The sequence below is a fragment of the Sus scrofa genome, chromosome 4 (genome assembly GCF_000003025.6).
Source record: "Sus scrofa isolate TJ Tabasco breed Duroc chromosome 4, Sscrofa11.1, whole genome shotgun sequence".
Taxonomy (NCBI): domain Eukaryota; kingdom Metazoa; phylum Chordata; class Mammalia; order Artiodactyla; family Suidae; genus Sus; species Sus scrofa.
Window position 1 is genome coordinate 77103897 of NC_010446.5, and position 27040 is coordinate 77130936.

The window sequence follows — 27040 nt, forward strand, 5'->3', positions numbered from 1 at the left end:
AATCCCGATTTAAACCTTTTGCTTTGTAATGCACTGGGTTAAGGATCTGGTATTGTCACTGCTGTTCCTTGGGTCATTGCTGTGGCAAAGTTTCAGTCTGTGGCCTGAGAACTTCATGCCTTGGGTGTGGCCAGATTAATTAATAAATAATAAATAAAACTTTTGCACTTTCAAAGACTCTGTTAAGCTAAGACTGGGGGACAATATCTATGAATCACATATCCAGTATTTAGAATATATAAAGAAGTCTCAAAACTCAACAGAAAAAAAAAATCCAGTCAGAATATAGGCAAAAAACGTGATGCTATTTCACTCAAGAGGCTATATATGGTTGGTAAATAAGCACACTGACCTACATTCAACAGCACTAAACCTTTAGGAAAATGAAAAATTAAAACCAAAATGAGACATCAGTTATTAGAACAGCTAACAAAAAAAAGTTAATGCCAGGAGTTCTCATTGTGGTTCAGTGGGTTAAGAACCCAACATAGTGTCCATGAGGAGGTGGGTTCGAAACCCTGGCCTCACTCGGTGGGTTAAGGATCCAGTGTTGCCACAGCTTTGGCATGGGTTGCAGATATGGTCAAATGTGGGGTTGCCATGGCTGCGGCGTATGACACTGGCTGCAGCTCTGACTCGACCCCGGCCCAGGAACTTCTATATGCCACAGGTGTAGCTCTAAAATGAAAAATGTTAATGCCACATGCTGGTAAGGATGCAGAAAATTTGGATTTCTCATACGTGGCTGGTGGGAATGTAATTTCCTATGGTATGATAGCTCTTATAGGAAAGACCAGAGTAGAAGGGCCTCTAGCAAGAGAGAGTGGATTGCTTGGGGCTGAGGAGGTAGCGGAGGTGGACATGGCATGTGCTCGTAATGAGTCTGGGGTTCCTTCTAGAGGAACAAAGATGTCCTAAGGTTAGAGTGTGAGGACAGATGAACAACCCTGAGCCTTTACAGAAAACCCATGAATTGTACACTTTAAATGGGGTGAATCATGTGTGTTAGTTGTATTTAGACAAAGCTGTTTTTAAAAATAGACTTTAACCCCAAGGGTAATATTAGGGATAAAAATGATCACTACCTTATAATAAGTGATAATTCTCCAGGAAGATAGGCTAATTCTAAACACACATGTGCCCCAAATATGCAAAACAAAAATGACAGTGACATTAGTGAAAGAGGCAGGGTAGGGAATTCAAAGGGTCTGTTTCTCCACTGAAACACCCCAAAAACTGGCAGAATCAACTTCATGGAACTCAGGAAAATAGTCAAAGTAGACAGCAACCAAGTGAATGAGTAAATCAAGAAAAAGTTGAATGGAACCCAGTAAGAAAGCTTTGTGCCATTTTAATTTGCCCTTACTTAATCCCCCCCTTCCAGCATGGCGATGCTTTTTTTTTTTTTTTTTTTTTTTTTTGTCTTTTTAGGGCCACACCTGAGGCATATGGAGGTTTCCAGACTAGGAGTTGAATTGGAGCCGTAGCTGCCAACTTACAGTGAAGCCGCAGCCACGGGGGATCCAAGCCACATCTGTGACCTACACCACAGCTTGTAGCAACACAGGATCTTCAACCCACTGATCGAGGCCAGGGATCAAACCCACATCCTCATAGTCAGGTACTAGTCAGGTTAATTACCACTGAGCCACAACGGGAAATCCTCTTTTCTTTTTTCTTTCTTACCTCCGTCTTTCTTTTTCCTTCCTAACTGCCTTTCTTTTTTTTTTTTTTTTTTTTTTTTGGTCTTTTTGCCATTTCTTGGGCCGCTCCCGCGGCACATGGAGGTTCCCAGGCTAGGGGTTGAATCGGAGCTGTAGCCACCAGCCTACACCAGAGGCACAGCAACTCGGGATCCGAGCCACATCTGCAACCTACACCACAGCTCACGGCAACGCCGGATCGTTAACCCACTGAGCAAGGCCAGGGACCGAACCCACAACCTCATGGTTCCTAGTCGGATTTGTTAACCACTGCGCCACGACGGGAACTCCCTTTTTTTTTTTTTTTTTTTTTTTTTTTTGCCTTTCTTTTTTTAAAGGAAATCTGTCAAATTACTAGATGGACACTAAGCTAACAAGAGACTTACTAACATCACATGACAATGAATATATCTTTACAAAAAAGACTTTAGAAAAGTCACTAAATTAAAACAAAAAACTATAAACCTGAAAAAATGGTAACAAATCTGGCTTCCATAGTTATTACATTATAACCCTCAAAATGCCCAGTGTCCAACAAAAAATTTACAGGCATGCAAAGAAACAGTTTAGCCCATTTGCAGGGGGGAAAAAAAAACCAAAAACTCCCCCTGAAGAAGTCCAGAAATTGGACTCACTAGACAAAGACGTTGAATCAACTGCCTTAAATATGCTCAAAGAACTAAAGTAAACCATGGACAAAGAATTAAAGCAGGAGAACATCTCAGTACTCAGAACATTATTAAAGAGAGAATAATTAGAAAAAGATATCTGGAGCTGAAAGAACAATAATTGAAAATTCACTAGAGGGACAGCACATTGGAGCAGGTAGAAGAATTGGCATACTTTTTTTCTTTTTAGGGCTGCACCCTAAACTTTATGGGGGTTCCCAGGGTAGGGGTGGAATCCGAGCTGCAGCTGCCAGCCTACACCAAAACCACAGCAATACCAGATCCAAGCCATGTCTGTGAACTATACCACAGCTCATGGCAATACCAGACCCTTAACCCACTGAGCAGGACCAGGGATCGAACCCAGATTCTCATGGATACTAGTTCATTTCTGCTGAGCCACAGGAACTCCCAAGAATCAGCATACTTAAAGATAGAACCATTGGCATTATCCAGTCTGAGGAGCAGAAAGCAAAAAAAAAAAAAAAGTAGAACAGTAAAGAGAACCTAAGAAATCTGTGGGAAACCATCAAGTGTACAGCATACATATCATGGGAGTCCTGGAAAGAGAGATGAGGGAGGGGACAGAAAGAACATTTGAAGGAATAATGGCAAACCTCCCCACTGGCCCCAAATTGATAAAAGACATGAATCTACATATCCAAGAAACTTAATGAATTCCAAGTAGGATAAAGTCAAAGATACCCACACTAAGTCTATGGAAACAAACTGTTGAAAGACAAAGGTCACATATTGTATGATTCTATTTATATGAATGATCAGACTATTTGGGCCCATAGAGACAGAAAGCAGATTAGTGGTTGCCAAGGGTTGTGGGGCTGGGGGAGTCAGTAGTGATTTCTTAAAGGTTACAGCTTGTTTGGTTTTTGTTGTTGTTGTTGTTTGTTTTTTTGCTTTTTAGGGCTGCACCTATGGCATGTGGAAATTCCCAGGATAGGGGTCAAATCCCAGCTGTGTCTGCAACCTACACCACAGTTCACAGCAATGCCAGATCCTTAACCCATTGAGAGGGGCCAGAAATTGAACCTGCGTGCTCATAGATACGAGTTGGCCTTGTAACCCGCTGAGCCACAATGGGAACTCTTTTGTTTTTTGTTTTTTTGAGGTGATGAAAATTTTTGGAAATCTTTTTGAAACTAGATAGTGGTAATAGTTGAGTAACATTGTGAGTGTACTAAATGCTACTAAATTGTACATTTGAAACTTGGTAAAATGGTTAAGTTTTATGTTGAGAAAGTTAATTCCTATATGAAGAACCAACAAATGGAGCCGTAGTGGCTCTGTCCACATCACAGATCTAAACCAAGTCAGTCTGCACTTATGGGAGATACCTGTCAGGGAATCCTACTACCAGCCACAATCCCAGCTTTACTGAGCTCACTCACCCTAGAAAATGGGACTTTTCAGCCCTGTGAGAAAAGCCCAGCTCCTAGCCAATCTTGCCCTGTTTCCAGGTTGTCTCATGTGACAGCGTATATAACTCTTGCCCTCATTCTGTTCAGAATAGTGCCCACTGCTTGTGAGATGCTATACTTCCCAATTCATGAATTGTTTTTCTGTGGATAAAGGACATCAAAGACATCATTCAAATTGTTTTCTTTTCTTTTTTTTTAGGGCTGAGGGTGCATGGAGGTTTCCAGGCTAGGGGTCGAATCAGAACCACAGCTGCCAGCCTACACCGCAGCCACAGCAACCCCAGATGTGAGCCACATCTTCGACCTACACCATCGCTCATGGCAACACTGGATCCTTAACCCACTGAGCAAGGCCGGGATCAACGCGCAACCTCATGGTTCCTAGTCAGATTCATTTCTGCTGCACCACAATAGGAACTCCTCTTTTTCTTTTTAGCCATGCTCTGAGGCATGTGGAAATTCCTAGGCCAGGGACTGAACCCATGACCGGAACCACAGCAATGATGCCATGTCCTTAACCCCCTGTACCACAAAGGAACTCCTCAAATTGTTTTCGTTTTGTCATTTGACAATGTTATATGCATTTTACCACAATGAAAGAATATTAAACTGATAATAAAAATGACAATTATTAACGTAAATGCACACACATCTACAATCACAAGTGGAGCTATGTACATACTCACTAATTGATTCCTCAAGCAGACAAGAAACTGGGATATAAGTATTTGAGCAATAAATAAAATTAATTTCAGGCTAACAGGCCTGTACAGAACTTCACATTTGCCACTACACAATTGGGGGCCCAGAGAATGTTTATAAAAATTGACAAACCAAATCTGAGAAATACCTGAGAACCAGTAGATGTGCAATCATATAATAGGTCTCACTATAACTTATGTTGGGAATCAATAAAAAGATAATTTAAAACAAATGAAATAGAGACACGGCTTAAATTACCCTTTCCCCCAAATAACTGAGCTAGAACAAAATCTTACATCTTGGTGTAGAAAAACAATTATTAGGGAATTTTCTTTTCTTCCCCCAGTGGCACCTGGGGGCATACGGAAGTTCCATCGAAGCAGCAAAGGGCGCTGACTGGGCAAAGACCTATTGAAGGAGCCCACTCTTCAGTACTGATAATTTCCATTTTCTACCTTGCTTTTGTGTCCACCTTCCTCACTGATCTTCAGAGCAGGTGAGACACCTTAATTTCTTAGATGAGAACGTTTTTGTCAACCACTATTCAGCTGTATTCAAGGCATTCCGTTCAAAGTTCCGAGTCGGAAAACGAGATTGTGTCTTTTTTCTTTTTCTTCTTCTTTTTTTTTTTTTTGGCGGCATCTGCGCACGCGGAATTTCCCGTGCCAAGGATGGAACTCGCGCCACAGAGGTGACACGCAGGGTCCTCGACTTGCCGCGCCCCCAGAGAAGTCCTGGGTCTCCGTTCTTAAGGCGCTTACAAAGGACTTGACTTTAAAAAGGAAATGCTTACAACCATCAGATCCCTACGATAAGGGGCCTCTTAGGAGATGGGGTCTGACTTCCAGGCAGCGCCCAGGTGGGAAAAAGCTGGGGCCTCCTGACCCACGCGCGGTCCTCCAAAGCCGCCCGAGCTGCGCGCCGCATGGGTCTCTGCTGGGAGTTGGGGCCGGGAACCAAGGACAGTGGACCGGGGCCGGGGAACCGGGGAACCTGGGACAGGGACGGGGGCGGGGCCGGCGCGAGCGCGCGCAAAGTTCAGTGGTGCCGCCCGCCCAACTTTCACCGCAGCCAGCTGGCTGCGCCGTGGCTCGCGCTCCCCTCCCATCCGCTCTCGATTGGCGGTGCCTGCTTGGCGCGCGCGGAGCTCGATTGGCGGTGCCTGCGGGGGAGGAGCGAGCCGCCGCCGCCGCCGCGGTGGCCTGGGTCCGTGAGGAAGCGCCTGGGCCTGGCCTGCCGAGCGGCCTCGCCGACGCCCGGGCTCGCGCGCAGCCCCTGTCAGCTTCGCGCACTTCCCGTCCCGCGCGACTGGCGCGGGGAAGGTCTGCCGGAGCCATGGACGACGAGGTGGTCCGAATTGCCAAGAAGATGGACAAGATGGTGCAGAAGAAGAACGCGGTGAGCGCGGCGGGCGGCGTGGGCCGGAGGGAGGCCGGGCGGCGGGCGGGAGCCGGACGCGGGGGCCCGTCGGCCTGAGGGGGCTCTTGGCCCTTGCCGCCTGTCTACCCGCCCGCCGCCCTACCCGCGCGACGGGGCAAGGCCCGCGCTCTGGGGAGGGAATCCGGGGGGCGTCTGGCCCCGCGTCCTGGGGAGGGGTCCCGGGCGGGAGTCTTTTAGGGGGCGTCCTGTCCCGCGTCTTGGGAAGGAGTCGTGGGAGGGATCCTGGGGGGAGGGCGTCCTGTTTCCTCTCCCTGAAAAGGGGCCCCCAGGGGGAGGTTATGGGGGCGTCTTGGGGAGGGGGTCTTGGGAGAGCGGTCCTGACCCGCGTCCTTGGGACGGGGTCGCGGGAGGGGGGGTCCTGTCCCGCGGCAGCAGGCGTGGGGACTCCTTCTGGTTGCCCTAGTTCCCTGGTGTTTGTGCAGCGTAGCAAACTTAATCCAGGCGTCCTCCCTTATTTTAAACTCGGTGGTGGTAAAGCCTCGCTGATTTAGCTTAAGAGCACAGAAAGTCCCCACTGTTTGCAAGCTAATAGCGAGAAAGAGCATCAACATAGAGGTCTGAGGTCTCTTTTAGACATCAAGCTGATAAAACTTCTATGTGAAATTCTTGGATCCTATTTCTGAAGAAGGCTAAACTGCCCCTTGATTATCTCACCCACCCTACGCGTTTGTTTAGCAATTAAAAACATATGCCAGTGTACTTGACAAGTTGCTAAACATTTAAAAAAAGTGGATCTTGTTGGGCATACCGTGCGGAAGAGCTCATTTAAGGCACGTTCACTGACTACGGTGTGCTGCCGGCTGGAATTGGCAAATGTCCGTTGCTGGTACTAGGTGGTTTACGGTTAATACCAGCGGAGTTATCTGTTATTGATAACGTGTTCATGTTCTCTTGTGGTTTGTATGAAGTGTGGCAGTTTCTGCATTTCCGTCCACCTGTGTGCTACTTTTAGTCCCTTACTTCATAGTCATCTGTTTTCAGCTAAACTTGTAAAATTCTGTGTCAGACCAAAGCGAAGGTCAAAGGGGATGCACTGATTTGTACACCGCTTTAGAGATACAAAGCATCTGTGCAAGATTCTTTTGAGACTCAAGACACAGCTGTGCTCCGTGTATTTTACAGAATAAAAAACTGAGTCAGAGAGCCAGTAGTTGGTGTATTTAAATTGAGTGTGTGCAACGTGGATTAAACCAGGACCCAGGTTTGCTGCTGGACAGCACGCCAGAGCAGGAAGTAGTGTTAAGCACTGAATTCTTTAAAAAAAACAAAAAAATGAAAAACAACACTGAATTCTTAAGACTTCAAGCATAGCCTGTTCCTCTTTTCCTTTAACAGGTGCATTGTCCAGCATGTAATTTCATACCCTGTTAATCTGTATTTGCAATTTTGAACTATTAAAGTATTTCCTGTTTGTTTTCTGTTTCAGACATTATCTGCGCCAATTGTTTATTTCATCCCTTTTTTTTTTTTTTTTTAAGGGCTGCTTCCAAGGCATATTTGGAAGTTCCCAGGCTAGGGGTCACATCAGAGCTGCAACTGCCAACCTATGCTGCAGCCATAGCAATGCCAAATCCAAGTCACATCTGTGATCTACACCACAGCGACTTACCTGGATCCTTAACCCACTGAGTGAGGCCAGGGGTCAAACCCGCATCCTCTTGGATACTAGTCGGCTTCATAAGCTGCTGAGCCATAACAGGAACTCCAACCTGTACCATTTATATTTCCTATTTCATTACGCACTGCAAGCGATGAGTTCTGGATATGTGATAGGCCAAACATTTGTTATTTTGTTTAAACTGGAAGTTTTTTCCTTTGCTTAGTGAACCCTAGACTCCCACAATAGAAGCTAATTCCTGAAAAAGGCTGTTTGTTGGGTATTTTTTTCTCTAACCCAGACTATATAATGTGTACCTTTTAATCATCTGGTGCATTAGATATTTGTTTTGTTTGTTCCCATTTCTTGGAATAGATGTTTCCTAAAAATGAGGAATACTTTAGTGGGCAATTATGGAGAAGACCAGCCTGTGTTTATCTGCAATTCTCAAATAGTAAAAATGTAACTCATCCGTGGAGAATGAGAATAAGCTCCACATTTTTCTGCTCAAATCTTATTTTTCTGGTAGTACAAAACTTTACCAATATAAAAACTTGCCTCCTCCTTCCCCCCAAATAGGAAAGGTGATAAAATGGACTGGCTTTTTATCTTTTTATATTCTCTCTTTTTCTGTCTGTTGTTTCAAATAAGCAAATGAAGTAGAGAAAGGGAAATGGTCTGCATGACTCAGTCCCTGCCTCTGAAGCACATCAGCCCCCATAAAAATAGCTTTTCAGGTGTTCAGCAATTTAACAGAAGTTGTTTTGGGGGCTGTAGGATTAGGGTAAATTTACTTCTCTCTTTTGTGTATGGTTTCCACATTTTCTCTTTGAGCTATTTTTTATATTTTTATACTGTGAAAAATATGCTTTACGAATAATAGCTGTTCTCTGAATTGAGGGTCTTTTTCATTAAAAAAAAATTGTAAGTATAGGAGTTCCCATCGTGGCGCAGCAGAAATGAATCCGACTAGGAACTATGAGGTTGTGGGTTCTATCCCTGACCTTGTTCAGTAAGGATCTGGCGTTGTCGTGAGCTGTGGTGTAGGTCACAGACATGTATTGATCCCGTTTTGCTGTGACTGTGGTGTAGGCTGATGGCTACAGCTCCAGTTGAACCCCTAGGCTGGGAGCCTCCATCTGCTGTGGGTCTGGCCCTAAAAAGACAAAAAAAAAGATAAAAATAAATATATTTGATTTACTATGTTGTGCCAATTTCTGATGTGCAGCAAAGTGATCCAGTCATTCATATATATATGTATATATTCTTTTTCTCATACTCTCTTCCATCATGTTCTATCCCAAGAGATTGGATATAGTTCCCTATGCTCTACAGTAGGACCTTATTGCTTATCCTTTCTAAATGTAATAGTTTTCATGAATTGATGTTTCAATGCTGTTGTTAGATATTGCTTCGTTTTAGTAAAACCACAGCTGTCACTTTTAAGTAATAACTGAGCTATTACTCTGAGCCAGGCTTTCTACCTTGTCTCATTTATCCCTTGGACAGTTTATTAAGTATTATTTCTGTTCTATAAATGAGGGAATGAAGTATTTAGAAAGTTAACTGAGGAGTTCCTGCTGTGTAGAAGTGGGTTAAGAATCCAACTGCAGCAACTTGGGTTGCTGTGGAGGTGCGGTTTCGATCCCGTCCCAACACAGTGGACTAAAGGATCTGGCTTTGCCACAGCTGTGGTTAGGTCACATCTGTGGCTAGGATTCAGTCCCTGGCCAGGGAACTTCCAGTGGGTGCAGCCATAAAATTTAAAAAAAAAAAAAAAAAAAAAAAAGTGAATTGTCTTCAGTTAAAGAGCTAGAAAGAGGCCAAATGAGAATGTGACTCTAAATCCGTTTTGCTTCAAAGCCAGCACTACTCTGTTCAGCTACAGCATCTCTGCAGTTCAGTGCATATACACTCAGGAAGTAAGGGTATTTGCTGTTCTGGGCAAACAGATTTCCCTAAATATCCCAACAGTTATCTTCACTCTGGTACTAATCAGAACGTTGCTCCATGTGTGTACTTGATTTTAAACAGTATTAGCAATTTTATAAGTATACACATTGAGGTCATGATGAACCACATAAATTAGTTCCAAATTTTCAGGTATCAGCTATTTATTTTCTTAGTTTTTTTCCTTGTTATTTTGACTTGATGTCAACAAGCAAGTCTGATTCCTAATTTGGGTTCAAATCCTGGCTCTTTTGAAACTTTAGCTGTTGATCTTAGGCAGGTCCCTTAACATCTCTAAAATATCTTTCTTGGTGGTAAATTGGAGGTAGTTTAGTGAAGATTAGATGAATATAAAATCTTGGCAGTGCTTGGGATATGGTTAAGGGCTAAAAATCCTGGATTATCTTTGTAAGGGATTTATAACACTACATTGTAGAAAGAGGAGTCAGGTAAGAACTTAGAATCTTCAAAGCATGGACACATTTTGTGAGTGGTGTTGAGGATTGTTTATTTTTTCTTTATTGAAGGCTCAGGGCTGAGTAGGCTTAAATGACAGAGATAGAAATTGAAATTAGATGTTTGTATTTCTTAGGAGCCTGGATACCTGAAATGTGTACATTTCTAAGTCTTAATCGTACCTGAGTTGGGGGGGAAAAACCTTTAGTTTCAGTATCAGGGCTAGATTAATTAGCATAAATGGAAATTTAGAATGACTACACAGTTTTTTGTAACAGCTCTATTGAGGTGTAGGATACAGGTCACGCTTTTAAAGTAAACAGTTCAGTGGTTTTTAATATATTCACAGATTTGTGCAACTATTACCATTATTAAATTTTAGAACGTTTTTATCATTCCACATAGAAACTGTATCTAAGTAGTCCATCAAGTAGTCACCATATCTGCTCCCTAAGCACCTGTCCCAGACATTTCTTACAAATGGAATCATACAATGTGTGGCCTTTTGTGTCTGGTGTCCTTGACTTGGTGTTTTCAGTGTTCATCTGTGTTACAGCATGAGTCAGTACTTCATTCCATGGTATTGTTGAGTAGCACTCCATTGATATATACTGCATTTTATTCATTCATTCATTTGATGGACATTTTGGGCATTTTGCACTATTTACCTGCCTATTATGAATTATGTGCTAAAAACATTTTTCAGCAAGTCTTTGTGAGGGCACAGGTTTCATTCCTGTTGGTTATATACATTGTAGAATTCCTGGACCATCTGATAACCACATCTAGCCTTTTGAGGAGCTGCCAGACTGGGTTCCAGGGTTGCTACACCGTTTTACATCTTTAGCAGTAGGATATTGAGTGTTCCAGTTTCACCACATCTTTATCAGCACTTGTTGTTATGTCTTTTTGATTATAGCCATCCTAGGGAGTGTAAAGTGGATCTTAGCACAGTGAGATGCATGTCTCTGAAGACCAGTAGGGTGAACTTTTGTCATTGATTGTTGTCCATTTGCATATCTTTGGAGAAATGTCTGTTTAGATCCTTTGCCCATTTTAAAATTGAGTATTTGTATTGTTGAGTTGTAAGAATTGTTTTCCTTTTGAATACTAGACCCTTATCAGAGACAGGATTTGCGTATATTGTCTCCCATTCTGTGGGTTGTCTTCACTCTCTTGATAATGTCTTTTGAAATACAAAAGCTTTTAAGTTTTCTTTTTTTTTTTTTCTTGGCTGGCAGCAAAAGGAAATTCCAGAGCTGAGGATCAGACTCATACCACAGCAGTAACTAAAGCCATAGCAGTGAGAACTCTGGATCCTTAACCCTCTGAGGCACTAGGGAACTCCCAAAAGCTTTTAATTTTTATGAAGTCAAATTTATATATATATATTTTTTTGTTGTGCTTTTGCTGTAGAATAAGTACATATTTGAGATGAAATAGTAAAATTGAATTTCCTAGTTTATAGTGATATTGCTTAGCTGTAATTCAAATATTTGTGTTTCCTTTTTAAAAAAATAAATGGCATCTTAATTTTTTAGATTTTGAAATCTCGTCACAATTCTTACTAAGTGTTTTAGTTGATTGAGCTTTGAATAATGCTTCCTTAAAATGTTGGCGTTATGGCTCTTTGAGGATATTATGGTAGAAATAGGTAATTTTTATATCTTTTATATGGCAATGCCAGATCCTTAACCCATCATGCCACAGTGGGAACTCCCAGATGCCTGTGTTCTTAACAGTATATTCCATGTTGCTTCTTTCCTCTTACTCCCCTTGAAGAGAAGGTTGAATCCTGTAGAGTCTCTTCTATGTTGGGTTCTCAATACAAGTTTTTTGTTTTTTGGTTTTTTTTGCTGCATCCAAGATGTATGGAAGTTCCTGGGCCGGAGATCAAACCTGCACCACAGCAGCAGCTGCAGCCACTGAGTGACAACTGCACCACAAGGGAACTCCTAAATACAGGTTTGAATATCATATTTTGTAAAAGTGCTTGTTTCCAATGACAGGTAGTTGTATCAATGATGTAATAAAGTTGTGTGGTAGCTGTTGTTTACTTTTTAGCCAGTACTGTGAACTAAATTTGACTTTAAATTAAGGTGGAATCTTTCTTTCTCTTGCATCATTATCTGCAGGAGATGCTGCAATCTAATAGACTTGACTTTTAGAGGCAGGCAAATGTTCCGGGAACAACAGAATGCAATTCCTTGCTTAGTAATGCTCTTCACCCGAGTCCACAGAGCAGAACTGCCAGGGAGCCTGTGGAATGGAAGCAGCAGTGGTGTGAGGGCCAGAAGACCAGGTTCTTGTCCCATCACTATGGCGGTGGACAGGTCACTTAGCTTTTCTGAGTTTTGTTAGGCTTTGGAGTAGATAGTCAAAGATGTCTGCTTATTTTTGAATTCCCTAAATTCAGAAAGGGCTTCTGTCTTTCTCCTTTCTGTGTTGTCAGCACAGAACAGAGTTTGGCACATGATGATGTTAATGGGTATTTGTTGAGAGGCAGTAAGTGTAATTTGACAGAATGGGGAAAATCTCATCTTTTCTAGTTACTAATCATGAGACTTTGTGCAAGTTTCTTAACTTATGTGGGCTTTGATTTCCTTGTCTGTAAAAATAGGGATAATAAGGTTACCTGCTTCCCTAGGGTTTATTGTAAAGATGAAATGAGACAATATATGTAAAGTTTTAACAGAGTGATGACTCAAAGAATTTTTTTGTCACTGAATTCACATGATTGTATGTTTTTTGTCCTTTTCACTCATTCAGATCATTATAGTTGTTTTTTCTGCAAGAACTTTGATTGACAGATTCATCTTATTTGGTTAGCACATGCTGTAATTCTGAGAATGGTCATAGTTACATCCCATGAGTGTATTTAACTTTTTCTTTCCTTCATACCCTGTATCTCTAGCAGTCTCACCAGAGAGATCTGAGTGAAAAAAAGAGAGTGTGATGAAATTGATGCAAATCTATTGCTTCCACTTGGAAAACATCTGAAACCTTATGCCACGTTGCTGATGTGTTAGAAGAATCAACTTTGCATGTGACAGACAACTTTATGTAAACCTAGAGACCCTACTTTTTAAGGGACTTGTGATTCTTTTTCTTCCTTTCTAGTTGATCCCAGGTCAGAAATTGATTAAAAGAACATGGAGACATGGTTAGAAGAAAAACATCTATGGTAGATATGGGATATTGGTCCACAGCCTCTTAATCAAAACCTTTGTAGTCTGGTATATTTGAGAATTCCAATTTTTTTCAGATTTTATAAAGATAATATGGTATATACATCATATGTTTTATAATATCCTCAGTGAGATCTGGGTAGTTTCCAGTGTCAGTTTCCAGATATGAGCATTTCTGTAGTGAAATGCGGCATTCTCACATGAAGTGGATAAGTACAACATAAATAGCTTTGTATATCTGTTGAGATTAGATGTTGCTGCCAAATGAGTTTATTGAAAATCTATGAAAAATCTTTCAGTTTTCAAAGGATTTTGGTTTGGGCACTCACAGATGAGAGATTAAAGACGCTTGCTCACAAAAATGTCATGCCTATAGAAATTCTTTTTTTTTTTTTTTAAGTTTGACTAAAGTATAGTTGATTTACAATGTTATGATAATTTTTGCCTACAATAAATAGAAATTCTTGATGAATAGTAAACTTAAAGTTAGTGTTTTATTTTTTAATATCTATAATTTATTGTTTTTAATTGCCTCTAAGTAAAAAAAATACGGAATTTTATCATTAGAAGGGATCTTTAAGCAGTGAACATTAAAATCCTTTATAATAACCTGTTTTATAATTTCTGTTGAACTTAAGTTTTTATTTATAAGGTACTGGATTAAATTAAAATGTATTAATTTGTTGCCAGAAGAAGAGTTAATACTGTTTTATTCTCCACAGCTAAATCTAAAGTCTGTCAACTTTAAATGGAAAAGTTATATGACTGGAAACCTTTGCTTGATTTTAAATTGCGGAAATACTAACGATGCTGTGAGACTCCATCCTTGTTTCTTCCTTTGGGGGTGCATCTGGGGCTTTCTGCTTTCCCAGGGTATGCTGAGTTTCACTGATTTGTAGGGTGCCTACTTTTCATATCTGAATATATCAGAAGGAGTTACACATGTCACTGGCCAGATGGCTGTTGGGATGTCCTTTCACAGGCAGAATATCAAAGCCCTGCATCGACATTCGCAGAACGGGTGTCAGTGGCTTGGAAGCCATTCTGAGAGATGTTAGTGGAATGATTTTTGAGCCTGAGGAGCCAAACAGTAGAAGAGCCATAGGGCGAAGGCAGCGGGTTCTGCACACCTCAGTGTCCAGAGAGCTGACGGCTTTGAGCTCTTTTATGACTTCTTTTTTTTTAGGGCTGCTTCTGTGGCACATGGAAGATCCTGGGCTAGTGGTGGAGTCGGAGCTGCAGCTACTGCCCTACACCACAGCCATGGCAACACCGGATCTGAGCCACATCTGCAACTTAACACCGCAGCTTGTGACAGTGCCTGATCCTTAACCCACTGAGCGAGACCAGGGATTGAACTCACATCTTCACAGACACTGTGTTGGGTTTTTAACCCACTGAGCCACAGTGGGAACTCCACTTATGGATTCTTTTGTGAAATGCTTCATTACTATTGTTTTGATACAACTTTTTGTGGGCTAAAAATGGATAATCACTCAATCTGAATTAATAAGTGATTCATAAGCGTTAAACTCTGGATGTGAAGTAGTTTTAGAAACACCTTAGCTAGTTTTGCTTGTATTTTCTATATGTAAAAGGTGATATATGATAAAAATTCCAAACCTAAAGGAATTGCAAAAGTTAATAGAAGTGATAAGAAAAGTTTCTTACTATGGTTTAATAGACTTTTATTGGTGGTATATGATGTGTCCAAAAATAGTACATTCACTAAGTGACTGTTAGACTAACAGTGAAGTGTGATACCACCTTAGTGAGAGACTGACTTTATTTATAAATGGGACGTGTATAAACAAATACTACTGAAAATAAAACCTTTACAAAACAACTTTTTTTCCATAACTTTTTTTTTTTTTTTTTTGCTTTTTAGGGCCACATCTGCATCATATGGAGGTTCCCAGGCTAGGGGTCAAATCAGAGCTGTAGCTGCTGGCGTACACCACAGCCACAGCAATTCGGGATGAGCCGTGTCTGTGACCTACACCACAGCTCATGGCAATGCCAGATCCTTAACCAACTGAGCAAGGCCAGGGATGGAACCTGTGTCCTCATGGATGCTAGTCAGATTTGTTAACCGCTGAGCCATGAGGGGAACTCCTCATCACTGTTTTTTTGAAGTGTAGTTGATTTACTGTGTTCTTTCAATTTCTGCTGTATAATAAAGCAAAGTAACCAGCCACACTATGCATACATTCTTTTCTTGTCTTTTTTTTTTTTCATACTATCTTCCATCATGTTTTAACCCAAGAGACTGGGCACAGTTCCCTGTGCTATATACAGTAGGACCCCATTACTTATCCATTCTAAATGTGGTAGTTTGCATCTACCAATCCCAAACTCCCCGTCCATCCTCTTCTCCCCCCCAATCTCAAACACAAGTCTGATCTCCACGTCTGTGATCTGCTTCTCTTCTGTAGATAGAGATCAGTTGTGCCATATTTTAGACTCCACATAGAACTGATATTCTGTGGTTTGTCTTTCTCTTTCTTACTTCACTTAGTATAAGAGTCTTTAGGTTCCATCCATGTTGTTGCAAATGACATTATTTCGTCCTTTTTTATGGCTGAGTAGTAGTCCATTGTATATATGTACTGCATCTTCTGTTGATGGACATTTGGGTTGTTTCCATGTCTTGGCTATTGTGAATGGTGCTGCAGTGAACATAGGGGTGCACGTATCTTTTTGAATGAAAGTTTTGTCCAGATATATGCCCGGGAGTGGGATTGCTGGGTCATATGGTAGTTCTATTTTTAGTTTTCTGAGGAAACTCCATGCTGTTTTCCATAGTGGCTGTACCAATTTCTATTCCCAGCAATAGTGAAGGAGGGTTCCCTTTTCTTCACATCCTCTCCACAAAGCAGTATTTAACCAGTGCTGGTCATAACCCAGTAAATAGTTTTTGTCATCCTCCAATGAGTTGAAACCCCTACTTGAAAACTGTCTCTTTCTGTCTCGTTCTCTTCCTCATATCTTTAGATCTATAGATCTATACATCTATCTACCATTCTCCTTACATGAATACATGAGCCATAGTGAATTGTGGACGGGAACAATATAAATATAATATAAATTTAAATTTTCCTTGACATTCTCTCTGGGAATTCAATATTATTTTGTTTTATAGGCTGGAGCATTGGATTTACTGAAGGAGCTTAAGAATATTCCCATGACGCTGGAATTATTGCAGGTATGTGCTAATATGTGTCATAAGTGTTAGATAATTGTCATGAAATACCAAAACATCTTCAGTATCAGTAAAGTCTTTTGTATTTTCCTGTTATAGTGTAAACTGTTATTATCTTGTATTTTTAAAGATGGTCGTATAGATCAGTAATCTCCTAAGTTACCATTGTAGAGAAGTGTTGCCTTCCTTGGGAAGAGTAAACCCTGCATCTCCAAGGTGACAGTGGGAGTCAAGTCTCATTGTGAAAGGAGGTTGGACTTGGCGTGGACTTGGCACTGACTTGCTGAGCAAATGAGGCTTCCAGTCTACCCAGATTCCTGTCCTCACTTGTCATTATCTGTCTTTGATTATAGCCATCCTAGTGGGTGTGAAGTGATTGTTTATTGTGGTGTTGGTTTCCATTTCCCTCATGACTAATGATGTTGAACAGTGTTTCATGTGCCTGTTGACCATTTGTGTTAACTTCTTTGGAGAAGTGTCTTTACAGCTCCTTTGCTTATTTTTAACTTGGATAATTGGTCTTCTTTTATTTTTGAGATACAATAGTTCTTTATATATTCTAGAATTTAAGTCCCTTATGAGTTACAGGATTTGCAAATGTTGTTTCCCATTCTGTGGATTATCTTTACTCTCTTGGTAGTATCTTTTTTTTCTTTTTTTTTTTTTTGGTCTTTTCTAGGGCCGCTCCCACAGCATATGAAGGTTCCCAGGCTAGGGGTTGAATCGGAGCTGTAGCCACTGGCCTGTGCCAGAGCCACAGCAACGCAGGATCTGAGCCACGTCTGCGACCTACACCACAGCTCATGGCAACGCCGGATCCTTAAGCCACTGAGCGAGGCCGGGGATTGAACCACAATGTCATGGTTCCTAGTTGGATTCGTTAACCACTGAGCCACAACAGGAACTCCATCTTGGTAGTATTCTTTGAAGCACAAAAGCTTAAAGTGTTGTTGTAGGGTAACTTACCTGTTGTCTTTGGTAGCTAGTGCTTTAGGTGTCATATCTAAGAAGGCATTGCCTAATTCAAGGATACAAAGACTTATTCTTAAATTTTCTTCTAACAAAAAAAAAGGAGTTCCCATTGTGGCTCAGCAGTTAACAAACCCAACTAGTATCCATGAGGACATGGGTTCAATCCCTGGCCTTGCTCAGTGGGTTAAGGATCTGGTGTTGCCATGAGCTGTGGTGTAGGTAGCAGACGCAGCTCAGATCCCGCATTGCTGTGGCTGTGTTGTAGGCCGGTGGCTACAGCTCCAAATGGACCCCTAGCCTGGGAACCTCCATGTGCCTCAGGTGTGGCCCTAAAAAACAAAAAGACAAAAAAAGGAAAAAGTTCTTTTAGAAGTTTTAATGGTTTTAGCCCTTTCATTTAGTTCTATAATTCATTTTGAATTAATTGGCTTTTTTTTTTCTTAGGGCCCAAGGGCCAAAGGTGCAGCATATGGAATTTCCCAGGCTAGGGGTCGAATCAGAGCTATAACTGCCAGCCTACACCATAGCCACAGCAACGCCGGATCTGAGCCATGTCTGCAACCTAAATTGCAGCTCTCAGCAATGCCATATCCTTAACCCACGGAGTTGGGGTCAGGGATCAAACCCGAATCCTCATGAATACTAGTTGAGTTCATTTCTTCTGAGCCACAATGGAAACTCCTAGGGGTTTATTTTTGGATTCTAAACTCTGTTCATTAATTTTCATGTTTCTCTTTGTGTAGGACCATATTGTCTTGATTATTGTAGCTTTGTATTAAGTTTTGAAATTGGCAATTGTGAGTCCTCTAATTTTGTTCTTTTTCAAGATTATCTTGTCTATTTTAGTTCCCTTCCATTTGCATATAAACTTTAGGATAAGCTTACAAATTTCTGTGCAAAAGGCAGCTGTAATTTTGATGGGAATTGCATTGTATTTGTAATTTGATTTGATTAGTATTAGAATCTTAATTAGTCTTCTAATTTATGAATATGGAGGCCTTTCCATTTTCTTGGATCATGTAAAATGTTTTCAGTAGTGTTCAGTAGTAGCTGTTTTTTACTGTAAGGTTTAGTGGCTATCTTAAATCATCTTGGTGAAAACCCACGAGTGATCAGAAAGGAAGGTGGTCTTCTGTTTTTCTGAAAGTCTGCTTGTTTCCTGTGATAGTGACTGACAGTGTCTCTTGTTATAACCACTCATTCCTTTCAGCCTTACCTCAGTATGCAGCTTAGTGCTCTGTTTTTCCAAGGTGTACAATCTTTCTAACTGTATGCCTTGAAACCAATGTCAACCACGGGCGGAGCCACACATTTTACTACGTATGGTTTATCTCAGAAACTTATTAGTCCTGCAATCAAGAAGCCTGTTTAAGTCTACAATTCCTAATGTCACTTGAGCACAAAACACCTTTTTTGTAGCCCACCTGTTACATCCTGTAAATCCCAGTCCACCAGTTGGAGGAAAAATTCGGAGTCTAGGGAATTCTTAGAGGCAAACCTCAACTTGGTTACCCAAGTAAAATAGCTTCATAATCCTTTCCTTTGTCGACTTTCTTCTAGTATTCCCAAAATAGCCTCTAAAAGGAAGAAAACTTACTCAAATGATCTTAGTGCTTTGCCTCATTTCTTTCTGTTCTTGGCAAGACGGTCTCTTCTTGGGTAAGCAGGTTTTTCCAGATGGCTGTGTCTCCATAGGGGCTTTCTTAGGTTTTAAGCAGAACTTAGGTTTGGTCTCTTTAGTGATCAGAATATTCTGTGATAATTAACAAGAGGTCACCCCTCAGTACACAGTTTGTGATCTCTGTATATCTTTGCTCACCTCTGACACCTCCTAAAATCCGATTTTCTTTGCCAATTCATGTCAATTCCAAACGCCAGAACTATGCTAGTAACTCAAGTTATTTCCTCCACTTGTTACAAAGATAGGTTTTCTTTTAGACGGAGGTTGGGGTGCCAGTGAGAAGGAGCCACGACTGGGAGCTGGGGAAGGAGGGCGCCACAGGCCTGTGGGGCAGCTCAGGGACCTGTGCCGTCCGCCTCGGCACCTGGCTCTGGAAGGTTTTCTGTCCTGACGTGCCTGTTGCATCAGCTGATAAACTAGTGTTTCAGAGAAGTTCTGAAACATTGTCGTGTTCTAAAAGCTTCTTCACTAAAAGTGTTCTTATTACCTAAAAGGAACTACTTTCTGTGGGGAAAACCCAAACATTACTTTCACCCCGTTTGGGGGTTTCAGATAATTTAGCATTTTTCATTTATCATCCATGATTGGCCTGTCCTAGCTGTAGTGTTCTCTGAGTGCAGTTGGAAAGAGCGTGGACTTCGGAGATGACAGAATTGGATTAAAACCCCAGTCTGGCCAGTTAGTAGCTGGGCAAGTTATTTATCGGTACCTGTAGTCTCTTCCTCTTTAACCATAGGGATAGTGATCTTGACTTTAAAGGAAGGTAAAGGAGTTCTTGTCGTGGCTCAGTGGTTGACAAATCCGACTAGTATGCATGAGGATTCGGGTTCGATCCCTGGCCTCGCTCAGTGGGTTAAGGATCCGGCGTTGCCGTGAGTTGTGGTTTGTCGAAGACGTGGCTTGGATCCCGCATTGCTCTGACTGTGGTGTAGGCCAGTGGCTACCGCTCCGATTCGACCCCTAGCCTGGGATCCTCCATATGCTGAGGGTGCAGCCCTAGAAAAGGCAAAAAGACAAAAAATAAAATAAAATAAAATAAAATAAAATAAAATAAAATAAAGGAAGGTTAACAAGCACGGATGCTCACAGCATAACCCAGGGCACCTAGGACACCACAGGTTACGAGCTCTGTGAGGTCCATTTTTAGTGTCTGTGATCATGGCTGGTGGTGTTTGTCTGGGTGTCCTCCCTCCAGGTTGCAGCAGGTGTCAGCAGACTGTTGTTAGAGGGAGGTGGAGAAGCACAGTGTGCGTTGTCAGCCTGCCTCAGGTACAAACGCAGACACTTTGTGTTTATTCTCCTCTGGTGGGGAAGACTGGTTTCATTGTACTAGTTCCGCAGCCCTAGTCCAGGAGCAGGTTTCGTGCTTGCAGATCTCGGTGATAGCAACCTTGATGTGTCTAATGTTTGAGCTGAAGAGGTATGTGTCTTAAGTCTGTCGTCTGCTATTAAAATAATTCATATAATTGAAGCTTTTTTTCTGTTCTAAAGTGGAAATAGGCATCTGGGAAAGAAAGAAAATGAAACACTGAATTGCCCAAAATAAAATTGCTTGAACACATTTTTTTGTCTTTGTCTTGCAGTCCACAAGAATTGGAATGTCAGTAAATGCTATTCGCAAACAGAGCACAGATGAAGAAGTTACATCTTTAGCAAAGTCCCTCATCAAATCCTGGAAAAAGTTATTAGGTATAGTCCATCTTACCTTACATATGTCCTGGTTTATTCAGACAGGGCCGTTGCAATTTTTTGTCTTAATGAATATAGATGTTTTGAAATCAGTGTCTTATGATATGAGACGGGGACTTAAGTCTGACCTCCTTGAGGGTTCTGCTTTTTAAGCTAGTCATGTAATTTATAACTGGGATTGCCTCTTTAAGAAGAAAATAATCCTTCAAGGAGAAGGTTTCACACTTTTGAAAAGGTTTTTGAAATAGGTTTCTAACTTACATAAAGTTTGTAAGAATAATAAAAATAACTCACACGTCTTCTTTCTAGATCATTAATTTTTAATATTTGCATGTTTGTCACATTCTCCCCCTTTTTCTCTTTATGTATAACTCAAATACATACTATTTTTCCTGAACCATTTGAGAGTAGATTGCATCTACAATGCATTATTTACTCTTTAATACTTAAGTGTGTGTTGTCTTGGAACAAGTTCATTTTTTTATGTACTTACAGGAAATGCATTGGTGCAATACTTTAATCTGTAGTGCATATTGCAGTTTTGTCAGTTGTCTTAATAGCGTCCTTTACAGCTTTTTTTCTCCTCCAGAAGATGTCCATTCTAGGATCAAGTATCTAGTCTGCTAATGTGGCGTAGTTTTCAAGCCTTCTTATGTCTTTTAGGACGTTGACCTTTTTTTTTGGCCGCATCCACAGCATGTGGAAATTCCCAGGTTAGGGATCAAACCTGTACTGCAGTTGCGACCTGTGCCACAGCTACAGCAACGCTGGGTCTTTAATCCACTGTGCCGTGAAGGAATTTCTAGGACATTTGACTTTTGAAGAATACACGCACCCCTTTCCCCTTAGTTTTTAATAACATGTTCCTTATTTGGGTTTATCTGGCATCCTCTTGTGAAGAGATCTGGTTGAGCCTGCACGGTTGGGACATCGCGCACGTGTGCTGTGTCCTTCCTCAAGTGCTGCGTCCAAGAAAGGGGCAGGAGGGTGTTGGTGTCGAGACCCAGGTGGGGTGCACTCTGCATTGTTTATAATTTTTCTTCTCGTGCCTAGTAGGAGATGCTGAGACCCTGAAACTGTCTGGTTCCACCTCTGACCTTCCCCCATCCCCTTTAGTGTCCACTGAGTCTTTCCCAAAGCACCCTGCACGGTGACGATTGTAAAATTGTGTTTTTCCACTTCTTGCACTTCTTTAGTATTTATACATCATTGTTCGGTAAGAAAGAACCCTCCTTTTACCTCCCATTTACTATCTCCTGTTAGTGTGCACGTGTGGATCCCTATGCAATCGATTATAACCCACTACTGTTCCTGTTGATTTTGATATTTCCACTGTTCCAGCTCTGACCACTGGGTACCCTTCAAACTGGCTCCTGTGTCCCTGTGACAAGCCTCCTCCGCCTTTTTATCTCTTTCTTACATTCTGACGCTGCAAAGTGTGTTGGGTTTATCTATCTTCCCTGCCCCAGCCCTAGAATTAGCTATTTCCCTAGCAGCTATTGGCCTTACATGGAAGAGAAAATAGAAAAGGTGAAGCTTTTTAAATTTCTTAGATAGCAATAGGAAAAGACCTATTACTTACAAGAGCTTTGAAACCAAGAATCAAAAATTGTGAAGTCTATAAAATTACAGAAGTCTAGTCTTAAGAAAACCGATGTGCAGTGTATGATCTTATATTAGGATTCTGAACAAGAAAGAAACATTGCTGTAAAGATGATTATTAGGATAATTGGCAGAATTTTATAAGTTCTGTGGGTAACTAAACAGTTACTGTTTAAATCCACTGCTGTGGTTATATACATGAACTTCCTTATTCTTAGGAAATACCTAGTGAAGTATTTAGGGATCAAGGGACATGATATATGCTGCTTATTTCCAAATGGTTTAAAAGAAGTATGTCTGAGTTCCCTTGTGGCACAACAGGTTAGGAATCCGGCATTGTCACTGCAGCAGCTCAGGTCTCTGCTGTGGTGCGGGTTCAATCCCTGGCCAGAAACATACTGTGGGTGCAGCCAAAAAAAAAAAAAAAAATGCCGGTGTGCCCACTGTGTATGTGTCCACACACACGTATCTGTACGTGGAGTGGAGAATGAATGAGAAGGAGGTGTGCACACAGTGTTTGTGTGTGTGTGTCCATACACACATATCCATATGTGAAGTGGAGAATGAGAAGGCTGTGTGCCAGAATGTTAACAGTGGGGGGGTCTGGGTGAAGTTCTTTGTACCATTCTTACAACATTTGTGCAAGTTTCAAATTATTTCAAAATAAAAACCTTTTTTACAAGGCTAATCTTTAAAGATAAGCTCTATGTTTACAGTTCACTTAAATTTTATTTTATTTTTTTCTTTTTAGGGCTGCACCCGCAGCACATGGAGGTTCCCAGGCTAGGGGTCGAATCAGAGCTACAGCTGCCGACCTATACCACAGCCACAGCAAGGCAGGATCTGAGCGTCGTCTGTGACCTACACCTCAGCTCACGGCAACGACGGATCTTTAACCCAATGAGTGAGGTCACAGGTCAAACCTGCAACCTTATGGTTCCTAGTCAGATTCGTTTCCTCTGCACCACAACGGGAACTCCTCACCTTAAATTTTAAGTCTAATTCCACATTCTAGAGTAATTAGTCCTCTTATGTACTTTATTTCCCCATGTCTCATTGCTCACCTCCTTAAGTCTTAAAACTTGTGCTTTATTAGTAGTAATAATCTGTGTTAGTTTACAGATTATTTAAAATAGAGGAGGTACTGTGTAGGCCTAACTGATAATCTTAAAGTACGTTCTATGAAAATGTTCTTTGTGTACTGTCCCTGAAATATTTATATTTTGATTATCACCTCAATTTTTTTTTTCCCCTGAGCCCACAGCATGTAGAAGTTCCCAGGCCAAGGATTGAAGAAGCTGCGCCACAGCAGCAGCCAGAGTCACTACAGTGACAATGCTGGATCCTTAATCTGCTGCGCTATAGTGGAATTCCCTACCTCAAATTTCTTGACTTTGCGAAAAGTTACCAAAGCAGTATTGCTATATTTGCTTTGCACTTTCACTTTTTAAGTGCAGTGCTAGTGGTTTTTCCATACTTTTTCCTTCCCTTGTTCTGCAAGCTTGCCCCCCTTTTGTGCTGCCACTGGAATCTAAAGTTGTGCTCCCCACCAGATGAGAGGGTTTTTTTGGGGATGTACATTATGAAAAACACCCATGTGTATCTGCTGATAGAACAGCTTGCATTGACTTTACTTGTTAAAATCTTTGGATTTTAGTGGGTTTTTTTTTTTTTGGTGGTGGTTGTTGCATAAATAGCCTGATAACATGAAGTAATTCTGTGGGTTTTTTAAAAAAATTCTAACAATTAGGAATTTCATCAATTTTCAGATGGACCATCAACAGATAAAGACTCTGAAGAAAAGAAAAAAGATACTGCAATTACATCACAGAATAGCCCTGAGGCACGAGAAGAAAGGTATTTCGCCTTTTGGACACTCATTTATGTTGAAAGTGATCGTTTCCCCACATCCGTACTGGATCCCACATCCGTACTGGATCCCACATCCGTACTCCCCTTTCTGTGCTCTCATTGCACAGCGTTAGTGTAGATGTAATTAGCAAAATAGTCTGGGGTTTCTTCTGAGATTGTTCTGGAAACTCAGAGTTAGACCTTACCCAGGGAGGACTTACTCACATTGCACTTGACCAGCCCGGCGTGGGTAGCCTGGGAGACCTGGCAGTGACAGTTCTGACAGGGGCTCAGAACCATGGTGGCTTTCTTTATTTACCACATTGTATTTGTTTGTTTGTTTGATGTCTTTGTACGGCCACACCTGCAGCATATGGAAGTTCTCAGGCTAGGGGTTGAATCGGAGCTGTAGCTGCTGACTGAAAAAGTTACTGAACAGTCCTGATTGAATTGATGTTTCTGGGAAGAAATTAAGAGACGCTTTTATATTTCCTCGACTCTTCACTACACGTGGTTTTTATCCGTGTCAACCACACCGGCTGTCTGACTGGAGCAGGTTTCTGACATTTCCCCCGTTTTTGTTTGATGCATTGCACTTGCCGGCGCCAGCGCTTCACAGCCAGAGTCCTCGCTTTGCACTTGTTGTATTGAGCTGTGATGTGCATTTTATGTATTAAAAGTATTGTTTAATATTTTAAAGGCTAATCAAGGTTTAAAAAAAAAGTCAGGAGACTTGTCTCTTATCTTTACTAAAATTTTAACTTTTGTTTTTTTTTGTCTCTTTAGGGCCACATCCGCAGTATGTGGAGGTTCCCAGGCTAGGGGTATAATCAGAGCTGTAGCCGCCAGCCTATGCCAGAGCCACAGCAACGCAGGATCCGAGCCGCGTCTGCGACCTACATCACAGCTCACAGCCACACAGGAGCCTTGATGGCTGAGCGAGGCCAGGGATTGAACCCGTAGCCTCATGGTTCCTAATCGGATTCATTTCCGATGCCACGACGGGAACTCCAACTTCTTTTTAATCTATATGCAGGCAAAATTTTTTTTTCATGTAAGAGTCACTGAAATACTGTCTCATTTATTTAGGCCAAAAACGTTTGTTTTTGAAGAGTGATAGTAATGTTGCTCCTTCTTTTTAGTCAGGCAGATATGGGTTTCTTTCAAGAGAAGAGGGAGCAGATAGGTGTGGGGAGGAGGGCACGGGCACAGGGAGGCTCTCACCTGAGAGCCTTTTCCTGACCTCTCTTTGGGGCGCGTGCCTGTCTCTGTTGCAGCAGCTCCAGCGGCCATGGCAGCAGCAGGAAGGATGAGCCCAATGCACGAGACACCTACGTTTCCTCCTTCCCTCGGGCCCCCAGCACTTCCGACTCTGTGCGGTTAAAGTGCAGGGAGATGCTCGCTGCTGCCCTGAGGACGGGAGGTGAGTTCTGTGCCCTCTGTTCTGTGTCCGTCACCCCACCCTGACCCCCTCCTTAGTGTGGTCCCCCCGTGGGAGCCACTGGAGCTGCCTGGTTTAGGGGGCTGGGGGCAGAGGTGTAGGCAACTTGGGCCTTCCAGAAACAGCTTCCTCCCAGAAACGTGGGTGTTTCCCCTGGTTTGTGCTGTTTATATGGTTCTTCACCACCTTTTTTTCCTCACATTTAACCTACAAACTGATCGCTCCACTCCTTGGATTAAGAGTTAGCCATGCTCTGTTTGGGTCCCATTGTTAAATATTAGTGTGCCTATAGTATGTCAGTTTTCTATTCCTAATTTCATTTCCTACCTTTCTTAAAGTGGAAAAGAGGTCTTGATTTATATGTGGGAGCTTTAGTTTAATTTGGAACCATTTATTCTTATTATTTTGGCTTTATCATATATGGAATGTTTATCATCTTATATGAATTCATCCTTTTTCTTTTCGGTTACACTGAACTGTAGTTCATATGACCTGTGTGTCTCCTTCCTTTGCCCCTTCTATTCTGATTCCTATACTGTCTCTTTATATCTTTTTTCTTTTTTCTTCCTAGTTTCTTTTTACTTCCTTCTATCCCTTTGAATATTTGCATAGGAGTCTTCTGAGTGTGTCCGTAGATGTGATTGGCAGATGAAATGAGTGATTTCTTTGCATTGAAGCCTGAGTCCCAGGAGACAAGACAGTTCTTTGTATAACTCTGTCCTCTGCTGGAACAGCCAGAGTGTATGGCGTTGTGAAGTGCGGGGTTGCCGCTAGATGAATCACTCCCCTGCTGAGGATGAGGCGTCCTCCAGGCAGAGCCCTGTGGACTTTAGGTGAATCCAGAGGAGGAGCCTAGGGGTAGTGAAGAGACCAGGTGCTCACGAAACCCACCTTCAAGGGTCTTGCACAGGGCAGGTGGGGTTGGGGGATTGGAGCACAGTGTGATTGGCTGTCTCGACGATTTCTTATAATGTATGACCATTGCTTGTTCTTGACGCTTCTCTGTGCCTGTGTTTAGAGGATTACATCGCCATTGGAGCTGATGAGGAAGAATTGGGATCTCAAATCGAGGAAGATATCCTTTGCCTGTATATTCATAACTGTTTTAAGTAATCTGCTAGGTTAATTACAATTTTTCCTTCCTGTAAGGAATTCAGAGTTATATTCTTCAGTTTCTTTTCTTTTTTCTTTTTTTTTTTTTTTTTTTGGTCTTTTTGCCTTTTCTAGGGCCGCTCCTGCGGCATATGGAGGTTCCCAGGCTAAGGGTTGAATCAGAGCTGCAGCTGCTGGCCTACACCACAGCCACAGCAACGCCAGATCCAAGCCGCGTCTGCAATCTATGCCACAGCTCATGGCAATGCCGGATCCTTAACCCACTGAGCGAGGCCAGGGATCGAACCCGCAACCTCATGTTCCTAGTCATGGCTCGTTAACCACTGAGCCATGATGGAAACTCAGTCTT

The 27040-nt window shown here is 41.8% G+C and overlaps 1 protein-coding gene across 2 annotated transcripts in view; it reads left to right on the forward strand.

The window, feature by feature from the left end:
• Positions 5659–27040, forward strand: part of TCEA1 (transcription elongation factor A1) — a 28770-nt gene continuing 7388 nt past the window's right edge. Inside the window, exons 1-6 of one of the 2 annotated variants that reach the window (XM_005653062.3) lie at positions 5659–5907; positions 16283–16345; positions 20579–20684; positions 24056–24143; positions 25415–25560; positions 26597–26653. In XM_005653062.3, the coding sequence (XP_005653119.1) occupies positions 5845–5907; positions 16283–16345; positions 20579–20684; positions 24056–24143; positions 25415–25560; positions 26597–26653 (523 nt within the window). In that variant the 5' untranslated portion in view covers positions 5659–5844. The remainder of the gene's footprint in view (positions 5908–16282; positions 16346–20578; positions 20685–24055; positions 24144–25414; positions 25561–26596; positions 26654–27040) is intronic. The other variant, NM_001243680.1, reaches the window with a different exon arrangement.